The sequence below is a fragment of the Coccinella septempunctata genome, chromosome 9 (genome assembly GCF_907165205.1).
Source record: "Coccinella septempunctata chromosome 9, icCocSept1.1, whole genome shotgun sequence".
Classification (NCBI taxonomy): domain Eukaryota; kingdom Metazoa; phylum Arthropoda; class Insecta; order Coleoptera; family Coccinellidae; genus Coccinella; species Coccinella septempunctata.
Window position 1 is genome coordinate 8460058 of NC_058197.1, and position 26337 is coordinate 8486394.

General features: G+C 36.3%; 1 protein-coding gene across 1 annotated transcript; it reads left to right on the forward strand.

Annotated features, from left to right (window-relative positions):
* LOC123320367 (probable ATP-dependent RNA helicase kurz) lies at positions 1-25670 on the forward strand. Its single transcript, XM_044907663.1, has 9 exons — positions 1-205; positions 290-466; positions 4018-4957; positions 7874-8280; positions 11223-11677; positions 16282-17020; positions 19211-19457; positions 23080-23382; positions 25011-25670. Exons 1-9 carry the CDS (start codon positions 131-133, stop codon positions 25088-25090), a joined length of 3423 nt encoding a protein of 1140 aa, XP_044763598.1. The 5' UTR covers positions 1-130; the 3' UTR covers positions 25091-25670.
* The last annotated feature ends 667 nt before the right edge of the window (positions 25671-26337 follow it).

Here is a 26337-nt window from a genome sequence, read left to right on the forward strand (position 1 = left end):
ATTATTTCAAACTTTATGTTCCCACGTGTTTTAAATGTTTTAAATATTTTTAAAGTATCAAGTACTTTCTATTCTAGTGCCCACAGTTTACATTCAGTGAAATACTTCCAGTTCAACAATCAGTATCAAAATGCCGAAAAAAAGATTCAACTGGAAATCTAGGGAGGTGAAAAGCACAGTTATAGATGATTCGGAAACGAAAAAGGTGAATAATTTGGTTTCTTTTGCTCATTTCGAGTATAATGTGAAGTCCAAGCGTTGTGACTGATTGAAATTCTAATTTTTTCAGTTGAAAGTAGAGATAGAAGGTTCCGAACATTATGATGATGCTAATCAGTTGGTATTACCATCGAAAAAGAGGAATACGAAAACCAAGAGGCAGAAAATAGAGACTGTGAGAATACTGTCGAAAAAACAGCGAAAGCTTCTTGAGAAAATTGTGGACAAGAAGAAGAAAAAGGAAAATGTGAGTACTTAAACAGTTGAAAATTAATATTGTTTTCAAGTCATTAGGTAATGTGATCGTCGTGATCAAAATTGACAAATTAGCTATTTTATTTCATTACTGTGTATTTTTAGAAATCGGTCTCTATTTTTCAATTAAGCTGCTGTCACAAAGAGCAGCAAAAGAAAAAATTCATGTATGCTGGACACAAACATTTGGTTTTACAGCTGGAAGTTCAGCTATCCAACTATATTTCTTTCGCCCACCTGAAGAATCTATTGTGATTGCGGCAAATAATGGGTAGAGAAAAAAAATTGCTAGTAAAGTTTATATTTATACTCCACTCACTTGGTGTGCCAAAAATCTAACCATCACTGAGATACCTGCTTTTACCTACTTTCAATTCATAATTGAATACTGATCCTGAGTAATAATCACTGGATTATTTCAAAAAAATTCTATACTCAGTTACGTTCTCCAATTCTCAAGAACATCCAGCAAATTTTTGTATACTTGTCACAATATAGCAGTAGGTAACTAATTTATATTGGTTAAAAGAAGGATCTACAAAGTATCGTTACGAGTTTTAATGAAACATCTTCAGTATACAAGGTGTCCACAATAAGACTGTCAACATGATGGATTTCAAATAGATTTATCTTCTTTTCTTTGAAAACAATGCCTATAATCTTTTTATTATTATAATAATACTAATCAGTAAACTTCACTTTCCTTTAAAGACATATTATTATGCATATTTGTAACCAAATTGGATTTTCAAATGGTTTTTTAATTTTTTCCTTCAAATTTCAACTAATCCTGAAATATAAACTGTTATATTATTGTATTCATTTATGGTTTACTTAGTACATATCTTCGAAACCAGTACAAAAATCCTCATATTATTGAATTTGAAATGTGATAAATAGTTGAAAGTAAGAAAATACAAAAATTTTATGTACTTGACTCTGTTACAGTACTTTTGGGCAATTAATAGCGAAAGGTTGCTACTTCTGAGTTTCAAACTGATAAAGCAAATGATTATAATTAGAAGTGAATTTTATTGAAATCTGTGAAAAACTTGAGTCTTCAGCAAGGAAATCATTCATTTCAGGAATGTTTCTTGATTATATTGTCTGAAAAAAACGGATAAAAAAAATATACGATATATACGAAATATTATACGATTTTCACAGAATGAGTTTTAGACTAGTGGTGGTTTAACACTCATTATCGTATAATCTGTTTCAAGTTCAATTATGGATTTCATCAAGTATCGGCCACATCAATTCAATAGATAAAAAATATATATTGTGAAGAGAGTTACTCATTCCTCAAATCTACCCTTAGTTACTCCGAAGAATCAAAAAGGCATCAATCAAATAAAGTACCTTCTTATCTTCAAAAAATATCCAATATTGGGATCTATTATGGTAGGAATTATGGCTAGCTCATTATACCTTAACCAACGTCCAAATGTTAGTGTGATTTCAAAGGGTTGTAATACAATTAATGAGCTGTTTAAGGCAGAAAGCTTCCAATTTTTTGTGTTCTATCACGCCTATAAATATTGCTTGTGATTTCCAATTCACCTTGAATAAAATGCAGAAAAGATATTTTTGTTGATTTTGAAAGAAAGATATATGGTGCATTAAAATTTTCCATAGAACTACTGAAGAAAAACACAACATGATCAGGAAAAATTACCAGAACAGCCGATTATTTCAAAATATACTGGAATTTAAAAAAAAGATCCGTATGAAAATTGTAGGACTATTAAAAATCTACATAATTAAATGTGATAAACTGATATATACAGGGTCGCCCATTGGAAATGTGGAGAATGATAGTTATATTTTTTTTATAGAACACTTATTTTGATTGTCGACTCAATTTGAAACAATTTTTATCATCCATGTTATGCCTAAATTCATTAGTTTCCCAGATATTATGACATTTTGATCAGTTACGGTAGATTCGGGTGACTTGGGACGATTGTTGAATTCAACTTGTCATATTTTCGAAACGATGACCTATTTTTATCTGAAAAAGAGGTTCGAATATGCAATGACTCAGACTATTGATTAGGATATATACCTGCTTCAGAACTCGGATATAAATTTAAAAAAAATTAAATATACTTGTCCCAAGTCACCCAACGATTTGGGAGGCTTGGGACCCGAGTTAAAATCTATTGATTTTTCAATTCTCAAATGAAATAGGTGACTTGGGACGGTCTATAGTTTTGAAAAATTAGAATTGGTGATTATATAGTTGAAATTCGGTAAGGAAATTAAATTACAAACCCCTATTAAAGCGAAAGTAAATATATTGCAACTCAAATGTAAAAAAACTAAACAAAAAAAGGGAACTTTTTTTCATTCTTTGGTGATTTCTTTGTGGAAATAACGTAAATAATAATATCCTGCGAAAAATCGGCATATTTCCTGCCGCCAATGCGCACCTTGTATCTATTCCGTGTTGTCGTTTGATTTTTAAACAACCTTGTTTCATGACATATCTGATATCCCAATATCCCACGTATCCAGAAAAAAAATTACACATGTACAGGACACTAGAAAGTATAAGGGCCATATAAAAAACGCTTTTACTCTCCCGAATTCGTTAATTTTTCCTATCAATTCAAACGGTCACGGCAAACTCAACAGGAATCATTTGTTAAACTAACCGAAAATCAATCTTATAAGTTTATCCCTTCACTTATAAATGGTAAGAAACAAAGAAATGTGCAAGGGGGTAGTTTTCCCAAGTTACAGGACTGTCCCAAGTCACCCGAATCTACCGGTACTAAACACAAAATGAATTTCAAGGAACAATAAGAAGAGTTTAAGAAATCATCGCAAAATGACTCTATTTTTCAATAAAGGTCGAAAATGGGCCTATTTTTCAATAAGGGTCGAAAATGGCGCTTTTTCAGTGACTGAGTTAGTAAAACTGACAACGATACAATTTATGGGAAAAATTTATTTTAAACAATTTCCCTTGTTTTTCTCGTACTCTTGAAAAGCCGATTCCTAGGAAAATGATAAATTTATTTATATACGGTTAATAAAAGATTTCGACAATCGAAATAAGTACATAATAATATATAGGGTATTCCATTAAAAAAAAGCTATCAAATCCTCACAACTTGGTGGGCGAGCCTGTATATTTCAGTTTATTACAATTTTCTAGATATTTAACAGCCCTACAACTTGTGTACAAGATATTTTTTATAAACCCTGTATATTTTGAAGTCATCGAAACTCTGGTAATTTTTCCTAACCCTAACCTAACCTTACCCTGTATATCATACGTTTAAACGTATGTAACGCGCTTAAGCGCATGCCGATTGAGCAACGAAAAAGACCGTAGTTTTCTATTATTAAATTAAATTTCAAAATCGGTTCAGTAGTTCCAGAGATTTCTTCCTACAAACTCACTAACTTACAAATTTTACCTATTTCAAATATTCTTATAGATGGATAAATAGTAGTATACTATATAATTTTGCTTAAGTAATGAAGGATTCAATTCCAGATTGTTTTTCATGAGTATCATTTATATTTTAGAGGAAAAATATTCTGGAGGAACTACAGAAATATCGATTGCCTAAGGAAGAACAAGATCAGCTGGTATCATTGTCATCCCTTCAAACCAAAGGACTCAAGCGTATATTTTTGGAAGAAAAAAAAATAAATGCTCCCCCCAAAAAGCGAAAAACCCATAACGAAGAAGAAAACATTGTTGAGAATGCCAATAACCTTGTTATATTAGATACTCCAATTAAACAAGATCCTATTGTAAAAAAAAAATATGATCCAAGTCATCTAGGTCTATCTGATAATGAACCAAGCGATGAGGATACCGAGTCAAGTGACGATGAAGTTGAAGTTAAAGATGAAATTATTGAAAGCCCCTTGCAAGAAGAAGACGTCCAAGAAATAAAAGAGGATGCCTCTGGTTCTAAATCAGAAATCAATGAAAAAAAAGATGATGATGTAGAGATTGTTGGTGAAATCCCAAAAATTATATCAGTGAAAAAGGAGAGAAAACCTGCGGTGTATGTTGATGTGATCAGGGACTCTAAAATACAAGAGCAAAGGATGAAACTTCCTATTTTGGGAGAAGAACAGCACATAATGGAGGTGATCAATTCAAATCCAATTGTAATAATATCTGGTGAAACTGGAAGTGGTAAAACAACACAACTACCTCAGTTTCTTTATGAAGCTGGTTATGCCTTAGAGAGGCAGATTGGTATAACTGAACCAAGGAGGATTGCAGCTATCTCCATGTCGGAGAGGGTTGCAAAAGAGATGAGCTTGAGCTCTAGAGAAGTATCTTTCCTGATCAGATTTCAGGGTAATGTAACAGAAGATACCAAAATCAAGTTCATGACAGATGGTGTTTTGTTGAAAGAGCTTCAGAGTGATTTTTTGCTCAATAAATACAGTGTTATTATCTTGGATGAAGCTCATGAGAGATCTCTGTACACAGATTTGTTGGTTGGTAAGTATTTTTGATGGTTTCAAAATCAATTACGATTTTTCATTTATAAAAATTCATCAAGATCTGGAAGTTGTGATTTTCTTCTGTTTGTGGCATTCAGTTGTCAAGATTCTCGAATGTTTCTAGCAGAAAAAAGAAGAATAATACCTAAAAAATATGCAATATTTCATCAAGGGAACACTGAAAACTGAAACTGATAACAAAATCATTCATCTTTCTCAATATACTAATAATTGAATGGAATAATTTCAAACCTGAAAATAATTCGAAAGGATTGAGAGATTTGTAATTGTTCTGGTTTTGTTTGAATTTGTCTTTTTTACATTTTTTATTATTTAATGAAGTATTCTGGGATTATTAAATGTAATGTAGTGCGAATCCTGGCGATTCAGATGAAAAAAAATTTATTAACAGCCACTTGATATCAGATACTAAGGCTATGATTCCATACATTTTTCAAGCAAAACATATCAAAACTTTTTTCAGTTTCATCTGTACAAGATGTGTCACAATATCAGCAAGTTAGTGTTTCGCTGTGAAAAAAGTTTAAAGTACTGCACGGTTTATCATAATATTAATTCCATGATGAATCTAAAATTGATTCTTCTTATGTGAAACATGACGTGAGAGGAAAGTTGCCATCTTGTTGCACATTCGTCGCAGCAGCTAATTTTTGGAAAAATAAAATACGTCGATCATCCACATGATGGTATCCATTCATTCATTCATTGCTGTATCCTGTTACCGGGAATTAATCTACAAAAAGATATAAAAAAAGAACAGACTTATAATTTCTTGGGGCTAATTGCGACTGTGTGCCCTCCTGTGACTGAAGAGACCCAACCGTGACCTACAGATACTTCCACACTCCGGGCATGGGTAGTCACCAACCAGATCTGGCCGCCGCTGAATCCTTCTCGAGTCTCCATTATAACTGTGTGCCAAAGACCTCCCCTGTGACCTGTCTAACGCTAGTTGTTCCCAGTTATCATTGGCATTAATTGATATTAGGGATTGATGTAGTGTATCCTTAAACCGCTTGTACTGGCCTCCTGGTTTCCGTACTCCCTCTGCCAATTCGCCATACAGAGCTATTTTGGGGAGTCTTGTGTCTTGCATCCTCAGAATGTGGCCGCTCCATCTGAGTCGGGCCCTCGTTACTTGAGTCTCAATTGTTGTACAACTCGCGCGTTGCAAGACTTCTGCATTCGAAACTTTGTGGAACCATCTGATGTGCATTATTTGTCTTAGATGACGTTGTTGCGTTTGTTCGAGCTGTTTAATATGTCGCCTGTAGGGTGTCCAGCTTTCGCTTCCGTAAAGAAGTGTTGGGAGGACCTCTGCTTTGTAAACAGCTGTCTTTGTCTTCAGATTGAGGTCGTGATTTTGAAACACTCTCCTTCAGCTTCCAGAATTGATACGGTTGTGTATTTCCGTGTCCAGGTTAGCCCTAGTATTTATGAAGCTTCACAAGTATTTGAACTTCTCGACCTGTTCTAGAGTTTCATTCTCCAGGCTGAAATCTGTTTGAAGGCTTTCTGGCGTACTTACCAGGATTTTGGTTTTGTCGATATTGAGTCTAAGGCCTAAAGCTTCGTATATATGTTTATAGGCGTCCAACATTATCTGTAGATCCTCTGAGCTCCTAGCGATAAGTGCGCAGTCGTCTGCATATTGAAGTTCCGAATTAGGTCCACCGTACTTCGATTTGGTCGAAAGCCGCACTGGGATTCAGGTAGTAGCTTTTCTCGGACTGGAACCAGACGATTAGCCATAATCTTCGAGATAATTTTACCGGCCACACTAAGCAACGATATGCCCCTGTAATTGTTGCAATTTGACGTATCGCCTTCGTTCTTGTAGAGGTTGATAACTAAAGCGTCTCTGAAGTCTTTGTGGCACATCTCCCTGTTCCCAGATCTTACGGAATAGTGTTAGGAGATTATTGACGATGTCTTCATCCAGGGCTTTGAATATCTCCGCTGGAACGCCGTCTAGACCAGGTGATCATTTTTCATATTTTTCATCGCACTTATGATTTCCGACATTGAGATTTCGTCATCAAGCGATACCATCGGACTATACACAGGGGCCAGTCTAAAATAGATAAATCCGAGTCGTTATTTTGATTCAAGACCTGGGAGTAATGCTCCTTCCATCTTTCGAGGATTTTTCTATCATCAGTTAGGATAGTTCCATGAGCATCTCTTATAGGAAAGTTAGCTTTTCTGCTTGGACCATAAACAGTTTTAATAGCTTCGAAAAAACGCATGTAGTCATAGTTATCGGCGTAAGCTTGAATTTCTCTAACTTTTTCTTTCCACCAGCTATGCTCGCGTTTTATGTTTTTAAGACTTTTTTGGGCTGCATCATCGCCAGGCTTGTTAATTGCTGTTTTCATCGCTTTGTATTTTGCCTCCAAAAGGGATGGGATATGAGTTTTGCTGTCGGCGAACCAGTCTGGGGATTTTCGGGAGCGTTCTGTGCCCAGTATCTCTTTCGCTGTATTTGTAAGAGATTATTTGAAGCGGAGCCAATGATTCTTAATGTCGTCGTTATAATCCGGTGTGTGACGGCAGCTGTGAATCTTTCTTTGGCAATATAGCAAAGAGCTGGCAACACAATCTTTAGAAATAACCTAGTTTTGTGAAAGTATCTGAAACAGAATTCTAGTAATTTGTGTTTGCTGAGCTGATCTGTCCGCCATACTTCATTGCCTTGGTAAAATAATAACGGCCGATTTCATGATCAAACCTGCAGTGCCTTAAATTTTGAAGCTTCCTACTAAAAATGACACTAAAGGAAGCTTTAAGCTTAAAATGACTTTAAATTTAATTTGAAACTGGACGTAATTCTAATGGTCCATTGATTTGTTTGTACTATTTTACTCAAAAAATATGCTTATTTGCTCTTTAGGTCTTCTGGCATGGATTATCAAACTACGCGAAAAGAGAAGTATACCGTTGAAGCTCATTATCATGTCGGCCACATTACGCTTACAAGACTTCACTAACAACAGGAGACTCTTCAAAACTCTCCCTCCTGTAATCAACGTAGAAAGCCGTCAGTTTCCGGTCACAGTCCATTTCAACAGAAGAACCGATGATGATTATATGAAAGAGGCATTCAAGAAAACTGTGAAAATCCATTCCACCCTGCCTGAAGGTGGTATACTGATATTTGTAACAGGACAACAGGAAGTTCATCAGTTGGTGACTAAATTGAAGAAAAAGTTCCCCTATGTAGAGTCCAAGAAAAAGGCGGTACTAAAAGAAGAGGATCAAGAAGATGAGGAAGATATCTGGGATGGTAAAAAGAAAAAGGTGAGATTCGAATCGACATATAATGATATAAATTGCAGATGTTAAATTTTGTTAATGTTTACCTGAATATTGCGCATTAGGAATTCAATAGAAATTGCGTAAAAATATCGGAAAATCGAAGAACCCAACTCTTAAAAGTAAGTTGGAATCTTACTTAGGAATATTTGACACTACTGGAAAATAAAAGTATTCCTCATATTTTCTCGTTTTCGAATAATTCGATATTAAAAAATATCTTTGAAATTCGAAAAATTGGCTTCTTTGCCTGGACGCAGCTCTGTTCAAAAGGTTCACTGAATGAAATATTTGCCACGTGGAATAAACACGCATAACGTAACTTTAGAACATTAACATACACATTCTACTTGTCCTTCTTCTATCTTTGAGTTATGTGCCTGGCTGGCGCGGACCACATTTCACGGATATGTAGTGTCATAGATATAGCTAGTAATTCTGCAAGAAATTTCGTTATAATTATGATGTTTGGTGTACAACGTTTGAATGTTCAGAAAATTTTCTTTGAAAATTTTATTCATATGAAATTTAATGAGTTATGTTTGAATCATGTAACTCTTGCATTAAATGAAATAAAGAACGATAATGAATGATGAAATATTGGATATGGATATCAGAACTATTTAATGTGTATGCTTGTAAGCTGAATATGTTATTATCTTCCAAAATAATTAAGATAGGGGTTGTAACGGCTTTTTCTCGGGGTACTCGAGCGCCAGCTATTATTCGAAGGGAAAATGGCAAACCTACCCTGGTAGCTACGAGCCGAAGACGAGGTCCTCGATGTCTGGGGTGTTGGCGACAACCAGTGAAAGTCAAAATCAACGCACACAAATTGATATTTGTCGACTCGTACAGGGAAACACAAAAGGCACTATTATAAATTTCGTACAGTGAAAGACTCGAGATCAGTGAATTTACAGGCAAAACGGACGGAATGAAACAGGATCCGATCTCAAACGTGATACGGGGTTTACGGACATGTTCGCCAGCCAGAACCTAAGACGCACACTTAACGGACAGGCATCGGACCTCAGCCAGGTTAGGGGATAAAACAAGACGGCACAGATTCCCGACAGCTCACCCCTAGGTGCGTTCTTCACCCCCTGAGTATCCACGCCAGCGAGGTTCTTCGATAACAGCAGCGGTGAGCGTCAGACAAACGAGGGAGGAAGGTTAGCCACTCCAAAGTGCGTTCCGCACCCCCTGAGTATCCACGCCAGCGGGATGCTTCAGCAGTAGGAGTGGAACTTGAACTAGGGAGTAAGGGATGAAGGAAGTTTTACGCCACTCCAAAGTGCGTTCTGCACCCTCTGAGTATCCACGCCAGCGGGGTGATTCAGCAGAAGGAGTGGAACTTAAACCGGGGAGTAAGGTATGAAGGGAGGCTGAAGTTCCAATGATATAAGAGAGAAAAAAAAGGCGGAGTGTCGTCTTACCTATGGTTTCGGTTGGCCACTTGCACTCGTAAATTCCCAGAAACAAAAATAATATCACCCAATACCGTGAAGAACAAAGAAAACAAAATTATATTCTGAATCGTAGAAAAAAAAGAAATCTTCTCGTAAAACCCAACGGCAGAAAGATAGTCTTGACGGCGGATGGCACTATAGCGAGGCAATTAATCGTAAGTCAATCGTAAGTGAAGTGACCTGCGGGAGAATATCTGATTTTATACCCACGGGGGGAAGGGGGTGCGGAAATAAGATGTGCCCCGAAATTCGGTAAAATTTGCGTCGATGAAGACGTCTTAATTTAGACTTATCTGTGCTAGCGAACAAAAAACACGGTTATCTTCCAGTTCAGGTTGTTTTATACGGTGCGACATCGTATCCGTATAGAAAAACGGAATAAAAACGGTGCTGAATGTTTACAATTCCGAACGATGTCGGAATCCTGAATTGGAAACTGCCAATATTTCTCTCCAAAATTAAATCAAAATAAAATCACTTAAAAATGGAAACTAAAAGATTATTCTAAAATGAGGGTGTATTCAATAGGCCAACGAAACTGCGGTAACTATTACTCAGTTACGCAATTATTATCATTGTATATGTATTTACAACACGATATATAATACAATATATGTATTTATAATACATATATTGTATACATTTATAATACATATATTGTATTATAAATACTACTTCGTTCTCCAAAAGGAATGGAAAAAGTGAGTTTATGTTTGATTTTCTGATATAGTAGCTTATTTCGGAGGTTGGAATGCTTGGAAAAACTTCAGTGTCAGGTTTCCTAACTCAGATTAAGGAGCGCTATTGCCGATTTTTGCAAGATAAATTTGGCAGTTCCTGTAGCGAATTTGAAAAATCCATCATTTATTAATTTTGAACTTACATCTGGAGTATTTAACTAAAATTAAGGGACAATAATTCCCCTTTGCCGAGGTCGAACAACTCTATGTCTCAAACCTAGCGCTTTTTCACAGCTCTTGGTCAAGATGGCCCTTGAAATTTTCACCTATCGCTATAAAATGTCACAACTAGGAGCTCCAGTTTACAACGGTCCTAGTTGACGAAGAGTACGGACACTGCAATGCCTGTCTCTCTCGGCTCGCTCGTATCTATCGCTGAGCACTGTGGTGATAGTTGAGGGGTTCAGAGCTGAAGTGAACCAAGTCCATGCAGCCTAATTTTGAGATGAATGGTTTAGAAGTTGTTCATCAATTAATTCAAAACTGACTTCTTTATTTATTATTATTCTTATGTAAGCATATGCTTACATTCTAATCTTTTAAAATCTGAAGAAGTCACTTTTGAATTAATTGGTGATAAACAACTTTTAAGCCATTCATCTCAAAACTAGGCTGCATGGACTTGGTTCACTTCAGCTCTGAACCGCTCATTTATGATTTACCTTTTTTCTATAGGAGTAGTAATGTTGAATTACCATTGTTGTTATTGTTACAGGGAAAGAATAAAAAGAACAAAATAATCTTGCCACGAATCAATTTGGACGATTATAGCCTTCCGCGTGATGCCGAAGTGAACTCCGACGAAGAAGACGCCTCCGACGTAGAGTCTGAGGAAGACGCGCATGCGGACGAGACCGCTTGCCACGGACAGCCTTTGTGGGTGTTGCCTCTCTTCTCCATGTTGCCGGTTCACAAGCAGAACAGGATATTCCAACCGGTTCCTTCGGGATGCAGGTTATGCGTGGTGAGCACCAACGTGGCCGAGACAAGTTTAACAATTCCGGGTATAAAATACGTGGTGGATACCGGGAAAACGAAAGCCAAATTATACGATAAGGTCACCGGCGTGTCCACTTTTAAGATTTGCTGGACAAGCAAAGCCTCGGCCGATCAAAGGGCTGGGAGAGCAGGCAGAACCGGACCGGGGCACTGCTACAGACTCTATTCCAGGTGAGTAGAACTCGAGTAATTACAAATGGAGGGTTGTCCCAAGTCGCGAGATCAATGTTTAGTTGGAACCTGTTATTCTTGATAAGATTGTTCAAGTCCCTGGTAGCATTGAGTTAGGATTCGTACATTCCGTGCCGTTTCATTCAAGGAAAATTTAAATTGTTCTATCAATAACTCGCTCACACTTGCCATGTAATCTTCATTAATTTATAATCAGTGAACTCTAATGGGGAGTCGCAGATGCTTAACATTTTCATTATTGAATAATTTTATATTCCTTCGTGGTTTTTGCTTCATTTGAAGGACTTGATCAACTCGCAACCAGTGAGAGTGAGGTGAAGTCTCTCAGGCCCAGTTTCACAATCATTGGTAACCGGTGGTGGATTGTTAACCACTACCTGTGAGTTAACCCAAGGTTTAAAAAGCTGCTCGTTTCACAACAAAAAAATGAGAAATGGTTATTTCACCATCGGTTGAATTTTTTTTTTCTGAGGGTTGGTAATGTTTTTCGTGTACGATAGATCTACTTTTAAGTTATTTCTTACTGACATTTCGTATTTCTGTGAAACAAACTTTCAACAAATTAAGGTACATTAAAATTGATCATGAAACTGAATTACTCCCAATTATATTTCTTCATTGAAACTGTTAAACCTTGAATATTTCAATTTTCCACATGGAGTCAGCAGAGTAAATGCCATTCTAAGGCCTACTTAGCGTTACACCTGTGGTATATAATAAGTTTCTGTACAACCATTTTGAAGATGCTGTTTTAGCTCTTCTCCATTGGAAGTTCAGAAACTATGTACCTCTGAGAGTTGGCTTTCATTTTTTATAGGAATGCCATGGTGTTGGTACGAACATGTTGACACTTCAGTTGTTATTCAATTATTCTAAGCAAATTATCTTACACGAAATAATGTTTTTTTTTGTATTATCGAAACCGCGAAACATTGACTATTTCAATTTTCCACATGGAGTCAGCAGAGTAAATGCCATTCTAAGGCCTACTTAGCGTTACACCTGTGGTATATAATAAGTTTCTGTACAACCATTTTGAAGATGCTGTTTTAGCTCTTCTCCATTGGAAGTTCAGAAACTGTGTACCTCTGAGAGTTGGCTTTTATTTTTTCATATAAATGCCATGGTGTTGGTACGAACATTTTAACACATTAGTTGATATTCAGTTAATACTCTAAGCACATATTACTCAAAATATTTTTTTTTATTATTATAACTCTGAAATATCGAAAATTTTTATTTTCCACATTTCGTATTTCTGTGAAACAAGAACTTTAGAATATAGAAATTGTTATGAATATTATAGAAATTGTTATGAATATTATAGAAAACGAATGAAACGTATGAATGCCGTCCGAATGTTTGATGTTCTGTGCCGATTTGAGTTTCATAATTGCCTACAGGTTATTTTTCATTTGGATTTTGATTCAAGTGAAGCTGAAGCGTTCGTTTTTTCTTGTGCGAAATAAGGAAAAACCTTGCAACTGTGCTGGACCAGTAAAAATTATTACTTTATTGAAAAATTGAAACAAAATTGAGTTTCGCATTTATAACTTGACGTTCCTTAATTAATTTATATCTATGAGGTGTTTTCCTCAACAATTCTTCATAAGCCTATTTTTATTGGTTTTTTGAATTTGAATTGAAATGCTTTGATCTATTTCAAAAATTCAAATTTCATCACTCTAATTCAATATATTTGCATAATAACAATTATGAGATTCAGTCTAGTGCTTCTAGTTCTATTATTCGACAATAATTCTCGATCCCCTATAGGGCAACATTTTGATAAAAATTCATTGCTTCTTCTTCTCCTCTTGAAGGAGGTTTTCCTTTTCCATTTTCATTACTAATTATGTAAAAAAAAATGTGGACTTAATCATTGCTTGCATCTATACTTTTAATATTCTCATCGAAGGAGCTGCGATTCTTCGCTTCCAAATGCCTTCCTTTCCACTGTATTTCTGAATCTACAGAAGAAATCAAGGTCGAAATATTCCTCAAAATAATTCCCCCTAGCTCCAAATCTTCTGGGCTTCACTGTTTCCTCATCACTACTATGAGTAGTCACATCATTATCGTCCACGATGTTCGTAAATAATAACTAATAAACAACCAATACATGCGAAACGCTTCCTAATCAGTAATCTCTAAGAAATGTTGAATTGTCTCTGACAAAGCTCAAAAAATGTTATCTATTCAGAAAAGCATACGCCACGAAAATTCTATGTCCAGTTAACTCTTAGTTAACTCAATAAATTTTCGGGGTTAAGTCAACCACAAATTAACTTTAGGTCAAACGGTAAACAACACATTGTGAAGCAGAATTTTTGATTTAACCATTGGTCACTACTGGTGGTGTTGCAACATCAAAACATTCAGAAGTGGGATTCTTCTCACTTCTGGATAGCGCCAGTTCTCAACCTGTGGAAAGAAGCTCGTAGGTCTAGCGAAACATCATAGAAATTGTGCGGTTTTTAAATTAAATTAACGGCCGGTTTCATAATCAAACCTAAAGTCCCTTTAATTTTAAAGCTTCCTTCAACCCTACTAACGTCCAGTTTCATAATAAAATTTAAAGTCACTTTGAGTTTAAAGCTTCCTTTACTGTCATTTTTAGTAGGGTTAAAGGAAGCTTTAAAATTAAAGCGACTTTAGGTTTGATTATGAAACCGGCCGTTAAAATGACAGCTTTAAGCTTAAAGTGACGTTAAAGTGACCGAATAATTCGATTATGAAACTGGACGTATAAGTCCCCCAAATGAAACAAAAATACTGAAAGTATACAAGTGTATTTAAAGGTGAAGCTTTTTTTGAACAAAAGGTAGAACTGGTCAAAATAAAGCGTTTCACCAAAAATAACCTATGAGGAATAATTCAAAAATGATTACCTACTCATCAATAGATCCTGATAAAAATCTAGATTATTTGTGATCTGAATTATCGCAAAGCAACGGAAAACAGCTAGTGGTGACTGAATCAACAACCATACGAGGCTTGTTCGTAGAGTGGTTCACAACGGTTGTGAACTGTACGGAGCAAGCGCAAATGGATTTTCGCTACCCTAAAATGGAACTGCGCTCGCTCTGTTCAGTTCACAACCGTTGCAAACTAATCTACGAACGATTTCATGAAATGGCTTATTTCGATACCAACCGTGAGAAAAATACTTAAGATACAGGTGTAAAAAAAAATATTAGTTCAAGAACTCACCAATAAAAATCGTCTAAATCATTCACAATCGTCATAACAAACATCTTGTTCCAACCCCAACAATAATCTTACCCGACCTAAAAATAGGGTAGCAATAATATCCATAATAATAGAATGATCACGCCTAAACAGGGAGGCAATGAATACAACAAAAAGGATAAATTCAGATGCATACCACCCGCCGATATGAATATCAACAAGTGTTACGATCTGAATTGAACTAGCCAATTTGCCATCGTCAAAGCCCCAAATGGAGTACGCTCCATCGAAGAAAAGCAGATGCTGACCATGGTTTCGGTCTCATTTGACCTCATCAGAGCAACATAGCCTTTTTCTCCTATGGAGAACGTTTGGAATTGATGGAACTTTACTGGGTACTATACATTTACCCAGAGTCCCATATTTTCTCTAATTCAGTACGCCGATTCGCTTGCCAACAACAGTTCAATTCATCACACGTCTGTTGTTCGCAAAGCGAATCGGCGTACTGAATTAGATTAAATATGGGACATATGCTATCGTCTTCGTCTTGGTTTCTATCTGGAGGGGATTGAATCGGACACCGTTTCATATTGGGTGGCGCTCTGGGTAAATAAATAGTACCCAGTAGCACGTGCCAATATTGAATAAAGTTCCATCAATTCCAAACGTTCTCCATCGGAGAAAAATGCTATATTGCACTGATGAGGTCAAATGAGACCGAAACCATGGTCAGCATCTGCTTTTCTTCGATGGAGCGTACTCCATTTGGGGCCTTGACGATGGCAAATTGGCTAGTTCAATTCCGATCGTAACACTTGTTGATATTCATATCGGCGGGTGATATGCATCTGAATTTATCCTTATTAATAATATCAATGTGTCCCAATTTTCTAAGACTTTTTTCACCTCAAATCGCACTATACAACAATTTTTTAAATGAACTGATGCTATTAAACGTATAAATTGGGTTGTACCGAACCATTGTAAACAATGTCGGTTCAGCCATATGTTTGATGTGTTTCGTTTTTCCCATGCCAGAGTATCCTTGCACAGTCCCGCACAATATAATGAAATTTTGTCGAAATACCGGGGGTTATAGCCCCGCCATCTTGAATACTTCCCTTGGGCAGTTTTTGGTGAAATTACTTACTTTGATGACTTCTACCCTAAAAGCTACACCTTTGGAAACGCTCCGTATATGGTTCAAGAATTCAAGTTTTGAAGATAAAATAATCAGAACTGAATGCATTACCAAGGGCAGATTCATGGGGGTGTAAAGGGGGTAATTTGACTTTTAACCAGTAATCACGCTTCTCTGTTTGTAATTGGAATTGAGGAGCACTGTTGATTTCCGGAATTCTCATCTAACCTCAACATTTTTTTTTCAGTGCCGTATATAACGATACCTTCGTGAATTTCGAAGAGCCGGAGATACGAAGGGCCCCCTTGGACGATCTTATATTAAGAATGCGAAGCATGAAGATCACGTCCATCTTGAACTTCCCCTTCCCCACCGCTCCAGACCTGCTGCAGATGAAGGTCGCCGAAACTAGGCTCAAGATCCTCGGTTTACTAGATGAACACACAGGCAAGATCACCAAACTGGGGAAACATGTGTCCAAGTTCCCCCTGTCACCCAGGTTCGGCAAGATGCTGGCGCTCAGCTTCCAGCAGGACATCGTCCCCTACACCATAATGCTGGTGGCGGCGTTGTCGGTGCCCCAGCTGCTGTTAGAGGGATCGGGTGAGACGAAGGGAGCCGAAGGCGGTCGCAGCGACGCCGAGAAGTGGGCGGCAACGCGGGCGAAATGGGCGGGAACGGGTAATTCGTATCTGCTGGGCGACAACATGGTACTGTTGGCGAGCGTCGGCACGGCGGAGGTGGCCCACGCCCAGGGCAAGCTGGAGGCGTTCTGTTTCGAGAACGGCATCAGACAGAAGGCGCTGTCCGAGGTGCGTAAGTTGAGGGTGCAGTTGACCAACGAGATCAACACTAACCTCCCGGAGGCAGATTTGACGGTCGACCCTAAACTGCCGCCGCCTACCGATCATCAAGCCAAGATGTTGCGTCAGATTTTGTTGCTGGGTTTGGGGGATCAGTTGGCAAGAAAAGTGACGATAGATGAGGTGAGTGATGATTGTCAGCTGCCCGAAGGTTGGGCGGATCTTCATCAGCCCAACTGATCGTTATATATTGTAACGTTTTCTTCGCTTGATTAAAACGTCCAACTTATTAAAATTATTTATTTACATTTAATACACTTATAACTCACAAACTGACTATTACACTACTATTTATTTCCACTCTTGTTTATTTCCACTAGTCGCTTGCACTGTAACTGTACTTGTACTTGCCTACCTGCTCCTCCGCTGGGCTTATATAGGCGCCGGAAACATTCAGGTACCTTCGCGAACCTTTCGCGATTCTTCCAGAAGGAAGCGACCGCCCTGGTTCTCGAAAGGTCCGACCGCAAGGGCCGGACTGGTTACAATATATTTCATCAAAATTAGGATAACTAATCTGTAAAACTGCATCGTTTTTGGAAATAAAAAAAAAATGAGAAGGATATTTTCCAAACAAAAATAATCAGAAGGTACCATATAATTCACGGGGTCCGCTAACTTCACGTTATTCGACTAACGCCGATGCCAACTGGGATAGCTCGAGAACGGCGTGAGACATGAGCGTAACACTCGACTGGGCGATTAAAAATGACCAATGACGCGTCGTTTCGCATCCCTCAAGGTTTTTGATTCTAATGAATTTTATAGCATTTTTTCGAGTGAACGAAACATGAAGATTGCACGACGGTCATAGATAGGTTTAAGAGCATATTTTTTGACAATATCTATCGATATTGTAGATCTACTGACTAACTATACTCCATTCACTTTTATTTTAGCACTCGGTTGGCCATGGACATTTGACGCATTTCACTCTGTATAGTACGAAAATGTGGGGTTATGAAGCTTGTCAAAACATTTTTTGTTTTAAATCAACGCTATGTTGCCCGTTCTACGTAAAAGTTTCTGTTATTACGTATTACATAACAATGTCGAATCTCTTCGGGAAACATGTGACCAACATAATTGAAGTGTATACAAACTGGTTGAAGGCATACCAAATCCATTTATTTGCATGGAAAATACAAGAGATCAGTATAATATCATAATATGCACTAGCTTGAGGACAGTTAATGTTCGTTATCTTTTTTGGCTGAAGTTTGAATACGTTACATCAGTTGTAGATTTCAAAAATATTAACCTGAAGATGAAATTCATATGATGCAGTGGTTGGTATTGGGTATCTCCCGAAGGAATTAACAGATAATTACAAGAATGTTGAATTCTTCAACAAAAATCATCTTGCATCAATATATACTTATATTAAGGAAATCAAGGAAGCAAGTCAAGATGAACTTCACCTTTGAACAAAAATTTCACATGAATAAACAATTAACAGGACAACTGGCGCGTATTTGTCGCTGTTCATCTTAATACATTGATATAATAATAATAATAATAAGTATAATTAGGTATTTATTGGTACCTTGAGAAATTTACAATGTAAAGGACAAGTCAAATGAAAAATAGAAAAATCAATTTCCGGGAACTATTCTACGATGAAATTCATCGAAAATCCTGTTGTAAACTTTTCGCATGCATAAAATTCTCAAATGCCACCAATTTTTTGGGTCTTCCAATAGAAGGAAATTCTTTGTCATCCTCTTCATTCACAATCTTTCTGATTGTGGAAATATTCAGCTGATATATAAGTCGTTTAGATTCAGATGAAACATTATATAAATTCACTTACATTGAATATGTTCGTTACCGTCTGACGTATTGTGTATTTTAGAATATCAGGGTATAACTATTTGAATGGGCGGACCTGAATGCTAAATAGCACATCCAGACACTCTGTCTCTATTATCAATCACTTTCGGCATTTTCGTATTAAAAATTGATATTAGTTGTGGCAACGGCGTTATGACATTAACGACATTTCATGAGTGCCAACCTTACTCCGTTCTAGTTACAAAACCGACTGCTAAAATAAATGTGAATGGAGTATAGTTTTATGCTAATTAATCTATTTTACCGGATGAAAAAACGAAACCGAATGCATACGGTAACTCTTTCTTCGTTTCGAACAGTTGCGGCGCATTGAAATTTCAATTAAACAGATCCTGAATTTAATCATTGAAGAAAACTGGAAAAATATATTTGAACACAAAATTGATACTTGATCAAATCAAAACTGAAATATCGTTACATGATTTTAGTTTTGATTAAAGTTTTATTTTTACTTTACAGGTACCTACTGGAGAATCAAAGACAAAGTATAAATATGCATACCGAGTGGGCAACATGGAGGATCTAGTATATCTCCAGAAAAGCTCTGTCCTTCGCAGGACGGTTCCAGAATGGGTCATATTTATGGAACTTTACGAAACCAATAGAGTATATATGCGTGGAGTGACAGCCGTGGAAGTGGAGTGGCTGCCACTCTATTTCACACATATATGTCAACTCAAGACCCCCGACAATGGAATATATGAAGGTTAGTTTAGCCCACTTTTATGCCTAATTGAACTTTTTTAGTGATTGTCAGGAGTTGACATAATTCAACTAAAAATCGAATGTACCTTATTCCCCAATTAATTAATCGTCTTCTTTATTATTAAATAACTTTTGTTCACAAAGACAAGTTTATTTCCAATTTTTCCTATTTAGGTTTTGCCAGAAATGGACAAACTGCAGCATTTTCAAATATCGAATTATAATTGATCAATTGAATTAAATCCCTTTTTTCTTGGTGTAATCTAGTTGTAAATTTGATTCAAAATATTGCTCCATTTGAAAAGACAGTCAGAAGACTCTGACAAATGAAGATGACCTTTTCTCCGGCGTTTCTTCTTGATGAAAAATGCCCTTTAGAGTATATTTTTCACGGAATATTTCTCGAGATATGACAAATTTAGGCAAGAAAATATATTGACGTGTGTGTGGATTTATGCAGCATCAAATAACACTTAACAAGTATCACGTAACGAATAGCCCGAGTGTAGATTTATGCACCATCAAATACTACACATAAAAAAAATTTAACTCAGGAATATACAGAGTGATCATAATTAATGGGGAATTTTCCTCAATTTGGGTTATCACTGCATATGCAAGTTTAAACTGAATAATTATGAGTTTCATTCATGATTTTTTCAAATTCACCGGGAATACTATTCAAAATCATCCTTCAAATATGGGGTTTTAAAATTTAAATCGCTTTGTGCGGAGTTTACGATTTGAAAAGAACAATGTCCGATCAGCTTGTTTATAAAATAACAGCTGTCAATGACGGCTCGTCCGGGTATGCAGGGTCGGCCGGGCCGACCCAAAAATAACCGAGAAATGGAAAATAATTATAATTATTTTATTCTTCAAAACTTATTCCAAATGATTAATTTCGATATTAAATTCTCGATTAATTCCCTAGTAATACGTACGACAACTTATTTCGATCAACGTGACGCCCCTGTCGCCCTGAGTTAGTTTATTTCGAAGTTCTCTTTCCTTACGATAAACACGCTACACGCTAGGTCGGCCAGCCGTAGTAGCCTAGCGAAACGCTTCAAGTTATGGTACTATACAGCACCTACGTCGCACGAAGTTATCACCAAGTTGAACATCGTATTACGTCGCTGCTAGATACATACACGGTCGGCCAGCACGAGTTGGGCCAACCTTGCTATGGTTTGGGCGTTTAGTTGTCATATTTCTAGATTTCCTCATTGTCTATTCTAAGATATTATATTATCAAATGAATAGTTAATCATTAAATATTATGTCTATTTTAGAAAAGAGCGTATTCGCACATTTTAAGAGTAGTTTAGTCAATGAAAATATAATATATCCCTAATTATAGTTAGATTTTTGTTATTATTTAATGAATAGTTAATTTTTGAAAAAGGGTATTCCGACCGTATAACAGTAGTTTAGTGATTTTTTGACCAGAAAAATTCGTAATTCCTAGTGAATTTATAAGGGCACGGTGATTTCGAAGCTTCTTGAATACGCGTAGATCGGCCGGCCGAGCCTAGGAGTGGGGATATAAGAATCGCATCCGCATCGCTGTTCCCATATTATGAATTGAATTAGGTCAGTGTCGTAGAATAGGAGAAAGGGGTGCACGACTTTTTTAGTTTTCTTCGATTCATTTCGTAAATTTTGATAATCTGAGTGGATACTAAATTTCTTTAATTGTTGAATAATTGGAGTAGTAGAAAATCGAAACAAACTTTGCATCCTGTCACAAGATCATGTGACATTAGAAGGAAGAATGGTGAAATAAAGAAAGGAAAAATTAGTACATTTTCACTTAAAATCAAAATTGTAGATGTTTTTCAGTGAACTTAAAATTTTGATTCGTATTGACGTTGATGTTTTGTGTTGCAATAAATTTGTTATCGGTATTTACAGAGAGACCCCGAAGAAGAATAAAAACTATAATTCAAAAGCTGGGCAAAAACTAAGAAGTGTAGTAAATTCTTTCTCCAAAAACAAGCCTTTATATCGCATTGAAAACGAAACTTTTATACACTGTTGTATAAAAAAATCAGACTATATCTACAGGATGGGGCATAAGTCTGGAATAAAATTAATATTTCTTCAATATTAATCAACCACTCAAAATGAAGACGCTGAAACCAACCAATTGCTTTTCAATTACCTTCTTCTTCTATCAATGAGTAGTTTCTCAACCAATAACTTGACATCAAGATGCTGAAAAAACATATCAATTGATTTCTGATTGCATTTATTTTTGGAAAATATAATTGAATATCTTTTTCCACCCCGTAGCCGCAACCCTATCCAACTTATCTTTAGAAACTTAATCAACAAAAAATATATCAATATTTAATTCTAGAAAAACAGAGATTATTGTGGGATTCCGCGTTTACATTTTCAGTTATTGGTTGAAAAAATAGATATTAATTTTATTTCAGGATATTTTCCCTGTATATCCTGGGTCTGGCCGACCCACACCTTATGGGCACGAGCCGTCACTGACAGCTGTTGATCTACAGGCGCGTACTTACTTGCGAGCTTCAACTGCAACCGGCCATAAAAATCCCATAGAATTTTACGACCTTCCTCGTTCGTCGCAGACTTCATAGACAGCCATCTCGTCTGTTTCATCAAGATAATGCATTTGTTGTCCTTTATTATCAAGGCATATTTCATTCGATGTCGCCAAAATTAAACTGTGGAATATACAGAGTAATCATAATTAATTCTCAAACATCAACTACAAATAATCGTCAAAAACTGCTGAGAAACTATCAGGTTTAGGTGTAGGAAAACCTTAGGAAGATAGTTTCGAAATTAATTTTTACATTCAACGAGATATGGCAATACCGGGTGTGCTATTCAAAATAAGAAAGTTTTTGACGATTATTTGTAGTTCATGTTTGAGGATTAATTATGATCACTCTGTATATTCCAGAGTTGAATTTTTTTTTATGTGTAGGAGTAGCCAACTTGTCTACTCGAAAAAATACTGCTGGCGTAACTAGTTTCTTCATTGATTGCTATTCAAAAACACTCCATATTTTCAATTTTTCGCCATTATCGCGTAAAAGGTGCTTCTAAGGTATAAAGTGATCTGAAGAAACTCAAGATAATTGGAGCTTGTCATTCCATTTTTGTGGTCAAATACATACAATACAATAAATTTGAAAAAGTGTAACTTTGGTCTATATCTTTGTTTTCCAAAATATCTTTATTTAGTCCCTCAAAATGAGTGGGACGGACCACCCGGTATATTAATTGAACATTGCTATTTGATATTTGGTGCATAAATCCACACTAACATAGTAATAGGAGGGGATACGTGCAGTTGGAATGATCATGCATCGGGGGAGGTTTTTCAAAAAAATTTATACCAAATACACACTTTTATTTTCCTCAAAGAATTAACAATAGCCCTTTCATTTTTTCGGTGTCATTCAGATACGCCCTATATAATCTATCATTTTGGGAGACGAAAATAAGTATGTTATCTGTGCAATTGTTCTTTGACAACATGGGCTGTCACTATATGGATAAATCTCTTCTGAAAATATTCCTCCTTCAAAGGGGGCGGGTACAACTAGTGAATAAATAAAAATGAAATGGCGTTTCAGATGGTAAAGTGATGTGCTTCGTGGATGGTACATTCGGCACACAAGCATGGCCGTTGAGGGGCGTCAAAATGGAATTTCCCGAACTAGAAGAAGGCTACAGATGGTTCGGCAAGTTTCTGCTCGAGGGAGAAGTTTTCGAGGAGTTGAAAAAGTTCTCTACGCAGCTATTGAGTGCGCCCGCCATGATGACGAAAAAATACTCGAGGTTGCAGCCGAGAACTAACGCCCTCACGAAAGCGCTGATAGCCAGGAAGGTTAGGAGGAAAGAAACTTTGCTGCAGGCGTGGGAACAGAGTCCTAGTTGTAAGTTCCTAATACTTTCATGCTTAAATTTCTAAATTTTATATTTTCAACTGTAAATTCTCGCGAATGTCACGGAAGAAAAAACCAGTTTGTCGGAGAATTCGGGGTATTCTTGAAATTTTTCGATATGCCTTCTGTACTCAAAGATTGTACAGGGTGGGCAAAATTCGTTGTCTACTGAGGGGATCTCGAAGACGGATGACAAATTCTCTAGCTCTTTTTTCCTGACTAACCCAAATCTAAAAACAGAATCGGCCTATCAGATTTAGATTTCGAGTTATAAACAAAAATTGAGATTTTGACGATTCCGAAAAGGTCTCGTAACTTTTTTGTCTTTGAAGTTACTGATCTAAAACTTGAACCTCCTTAGGCACTTTCATACGTAGAATCTACTGACAAAAGATTTTTTTCCAATTAAAGTTTGCATTCAAGAAAATGAAAGTTCACCTAATGATTCGAAATGAAAAAATATTTTGTGCTCGTCAGTGGATTCTACGTGAAAAAGTGCCCGTAGAAGGTTCAAGTTTCAGGTTTGTAACTTCAAAGACAAAAAAGTTATAAGAACTTTACGAAATTGTCAAACTCAAAAACGAAGTATTGTAGGAGGCTGTGATTTTAACCTTTTCTCCGAAAATGAGCTCGGAAATGAGTCATCCGTTTTCTTCTACAGTCCCTGGCCATATTATTAGACGCATTGATTCGATGCAAAATCTCAATATTGAATTATTAAATTGAATGTATATGTTACATATACTTCATCTGTAAATGGTTTTCACATATAATATATCATATTCAATAAAAAATATTGATTTATTGATGATTAAACATGAAATTCTAATATTTTGCTGAGCCACCCTGTGTAGCTATGAGAGCTTCATACTATCAATGCAGAATTTTTCGGTTTGCTGCATTCGAAGATAATGATTTCATATGTGGATTATCGAAATAACGTCCGAACCTGCAGAATGCAAGACGTCTACTGGAAGACATAGTACTGATTCATACTTAAGTACTAATACTACAACATCAAAAATAAATGCCAAATAGAACAATTTAATGAGAGTCGTGGATGAAACTAACATTCTGTGGAAATGAAATTCAAATATTCTGCTTTTTCCTCGAGCAATACCAGTAAATATAAAAAAAATCCTCAGTGCGTCTAATAAACTGGCCAGGGACTGTAGCTGCTATAGTTTTCGAGATCTTCTCAGTAGACAACAAATTTTACCCATCCTGTATAAAAGATATCTCTTTTATTGAAAACCGATTCCGTTTTGGTGTATACATTTGACAATGAGATGGCGTTGAAAATGTACTGTCAATACATTTTCAATAACATCTTTTTCATAATTGAAGGGCGCGAAATCAAAATTATATTCCTTGTTTTGGATTCGAAGATCTACCAGACAGGAAAACATCCTGAACCATGTTCCAAACACCAATTTTGAAGAAATTAACAAATGGAAGCTTCCACACAAGCTGATTTTGACAATTCGTTGGAGTACCCTATTGCGAGCGATTGATGTAGTAATGATTGTGTTGACTTTTTTGGAAATTCTCCCGGGCTGTTTTATTTACAGCCACTGCTACGTGGGATCCTGTTGTTTACTAAGCTTATTTCTTTACAGATTTATTGGAGGAATACTTGCAATGGATTCCGCAAGCACTGCAGGCGGAAGTTACAACTATTTGGCCTCCATCTCTGTAGATATTTTTCAGTTAAGCAAAGCACATTAAGGGTGTTATATCCGTTCTCCCGAAACGTGAATTCCGTTAGATGGCACTATATGAAAATTTGTTTAACTGAACATACTTACGTCCCACCAAGACAATAGCTCCACCCACTTTTTTCGCTGACATTTTGCCTGAGGGAACAGTAAGCGAAGGATAGTTGAGTTTATGTCTTTATTATCCCTAATAAAAGGGTCTACTAAAGATTTGGTTTCTTTGGAATCACTTCCACTTATAGGAGTTTTAGCTCGATGTAAGTGACAGAAACGCGGAAATAAATATTGTTGAAAATCGAAAAATTCTCAATTGAGCTCTGGTACGGAAGGACCTGAAAGGACATTTCATTGCATCAGCTAATGATGCTTCAGGATCGAAAAAGAACAGAAATATCTTGTATAATAATCTTGTATATAATTTGTATAGTGATACAAATAAGCAGGCCCTGAATTAATGATTATTATAGCTGTGATGATAGTGAATAGGTATAATTATTTAGAAACTGATAATCTGTGAAAAAAGAACTGTATGAAATTCTAAATATATAATTTTCAGAATTATTGACGTTTCATTTTTATCCCGTGCTCGCATTCCTCTAGGTATTCTCCCACCTATTGATTCAAGAAGAATGCAATTCATATAGAACTGCTTTGGCAACATGTTATTTTTCCAGAGTGCCTCGTCATATTCTATTCTTTCTATTTGAAAATCATCATCTGAATATAGAACGAACTCACAAATTTTTTTTACAGATATTCAATTGTCCTCGCACTTGGTAAAAATAATTATGATTTTTTTTTCAGCCTAAAAATGATAGGAAATTATACACTGCGCAAAAAAATTAACGCACATTCTGAAAATCTCAATTTTAATGAAAGTTAATTCTACATTGACTAACTTATTTTTTATGTTCTCTGGGGAAAGTTTTGAACGAAACAAGACACATTAAATGGAAGAAAAATTCAGGATTTCACCGAATCTTATGTGAAAGAAGGAAAATGAACAATTTTCAAAATACTGAAATGCTGATAAGTGATTTAATACTTGGTATTTCCACCCCTTGTGTTAATTACAGCTCGGCAACGACGTTTCATACTCAAAATGAGTGATCTTAAAATATTCTGATCTGATCCTTCCCAGATTTCTCCGAGTTGGATTCCTAAGTCATTAAGAGTAGCTGGATGATTTTCTGAACTTCTCAGACTTCTATTGAAGTTGTCCTAAACC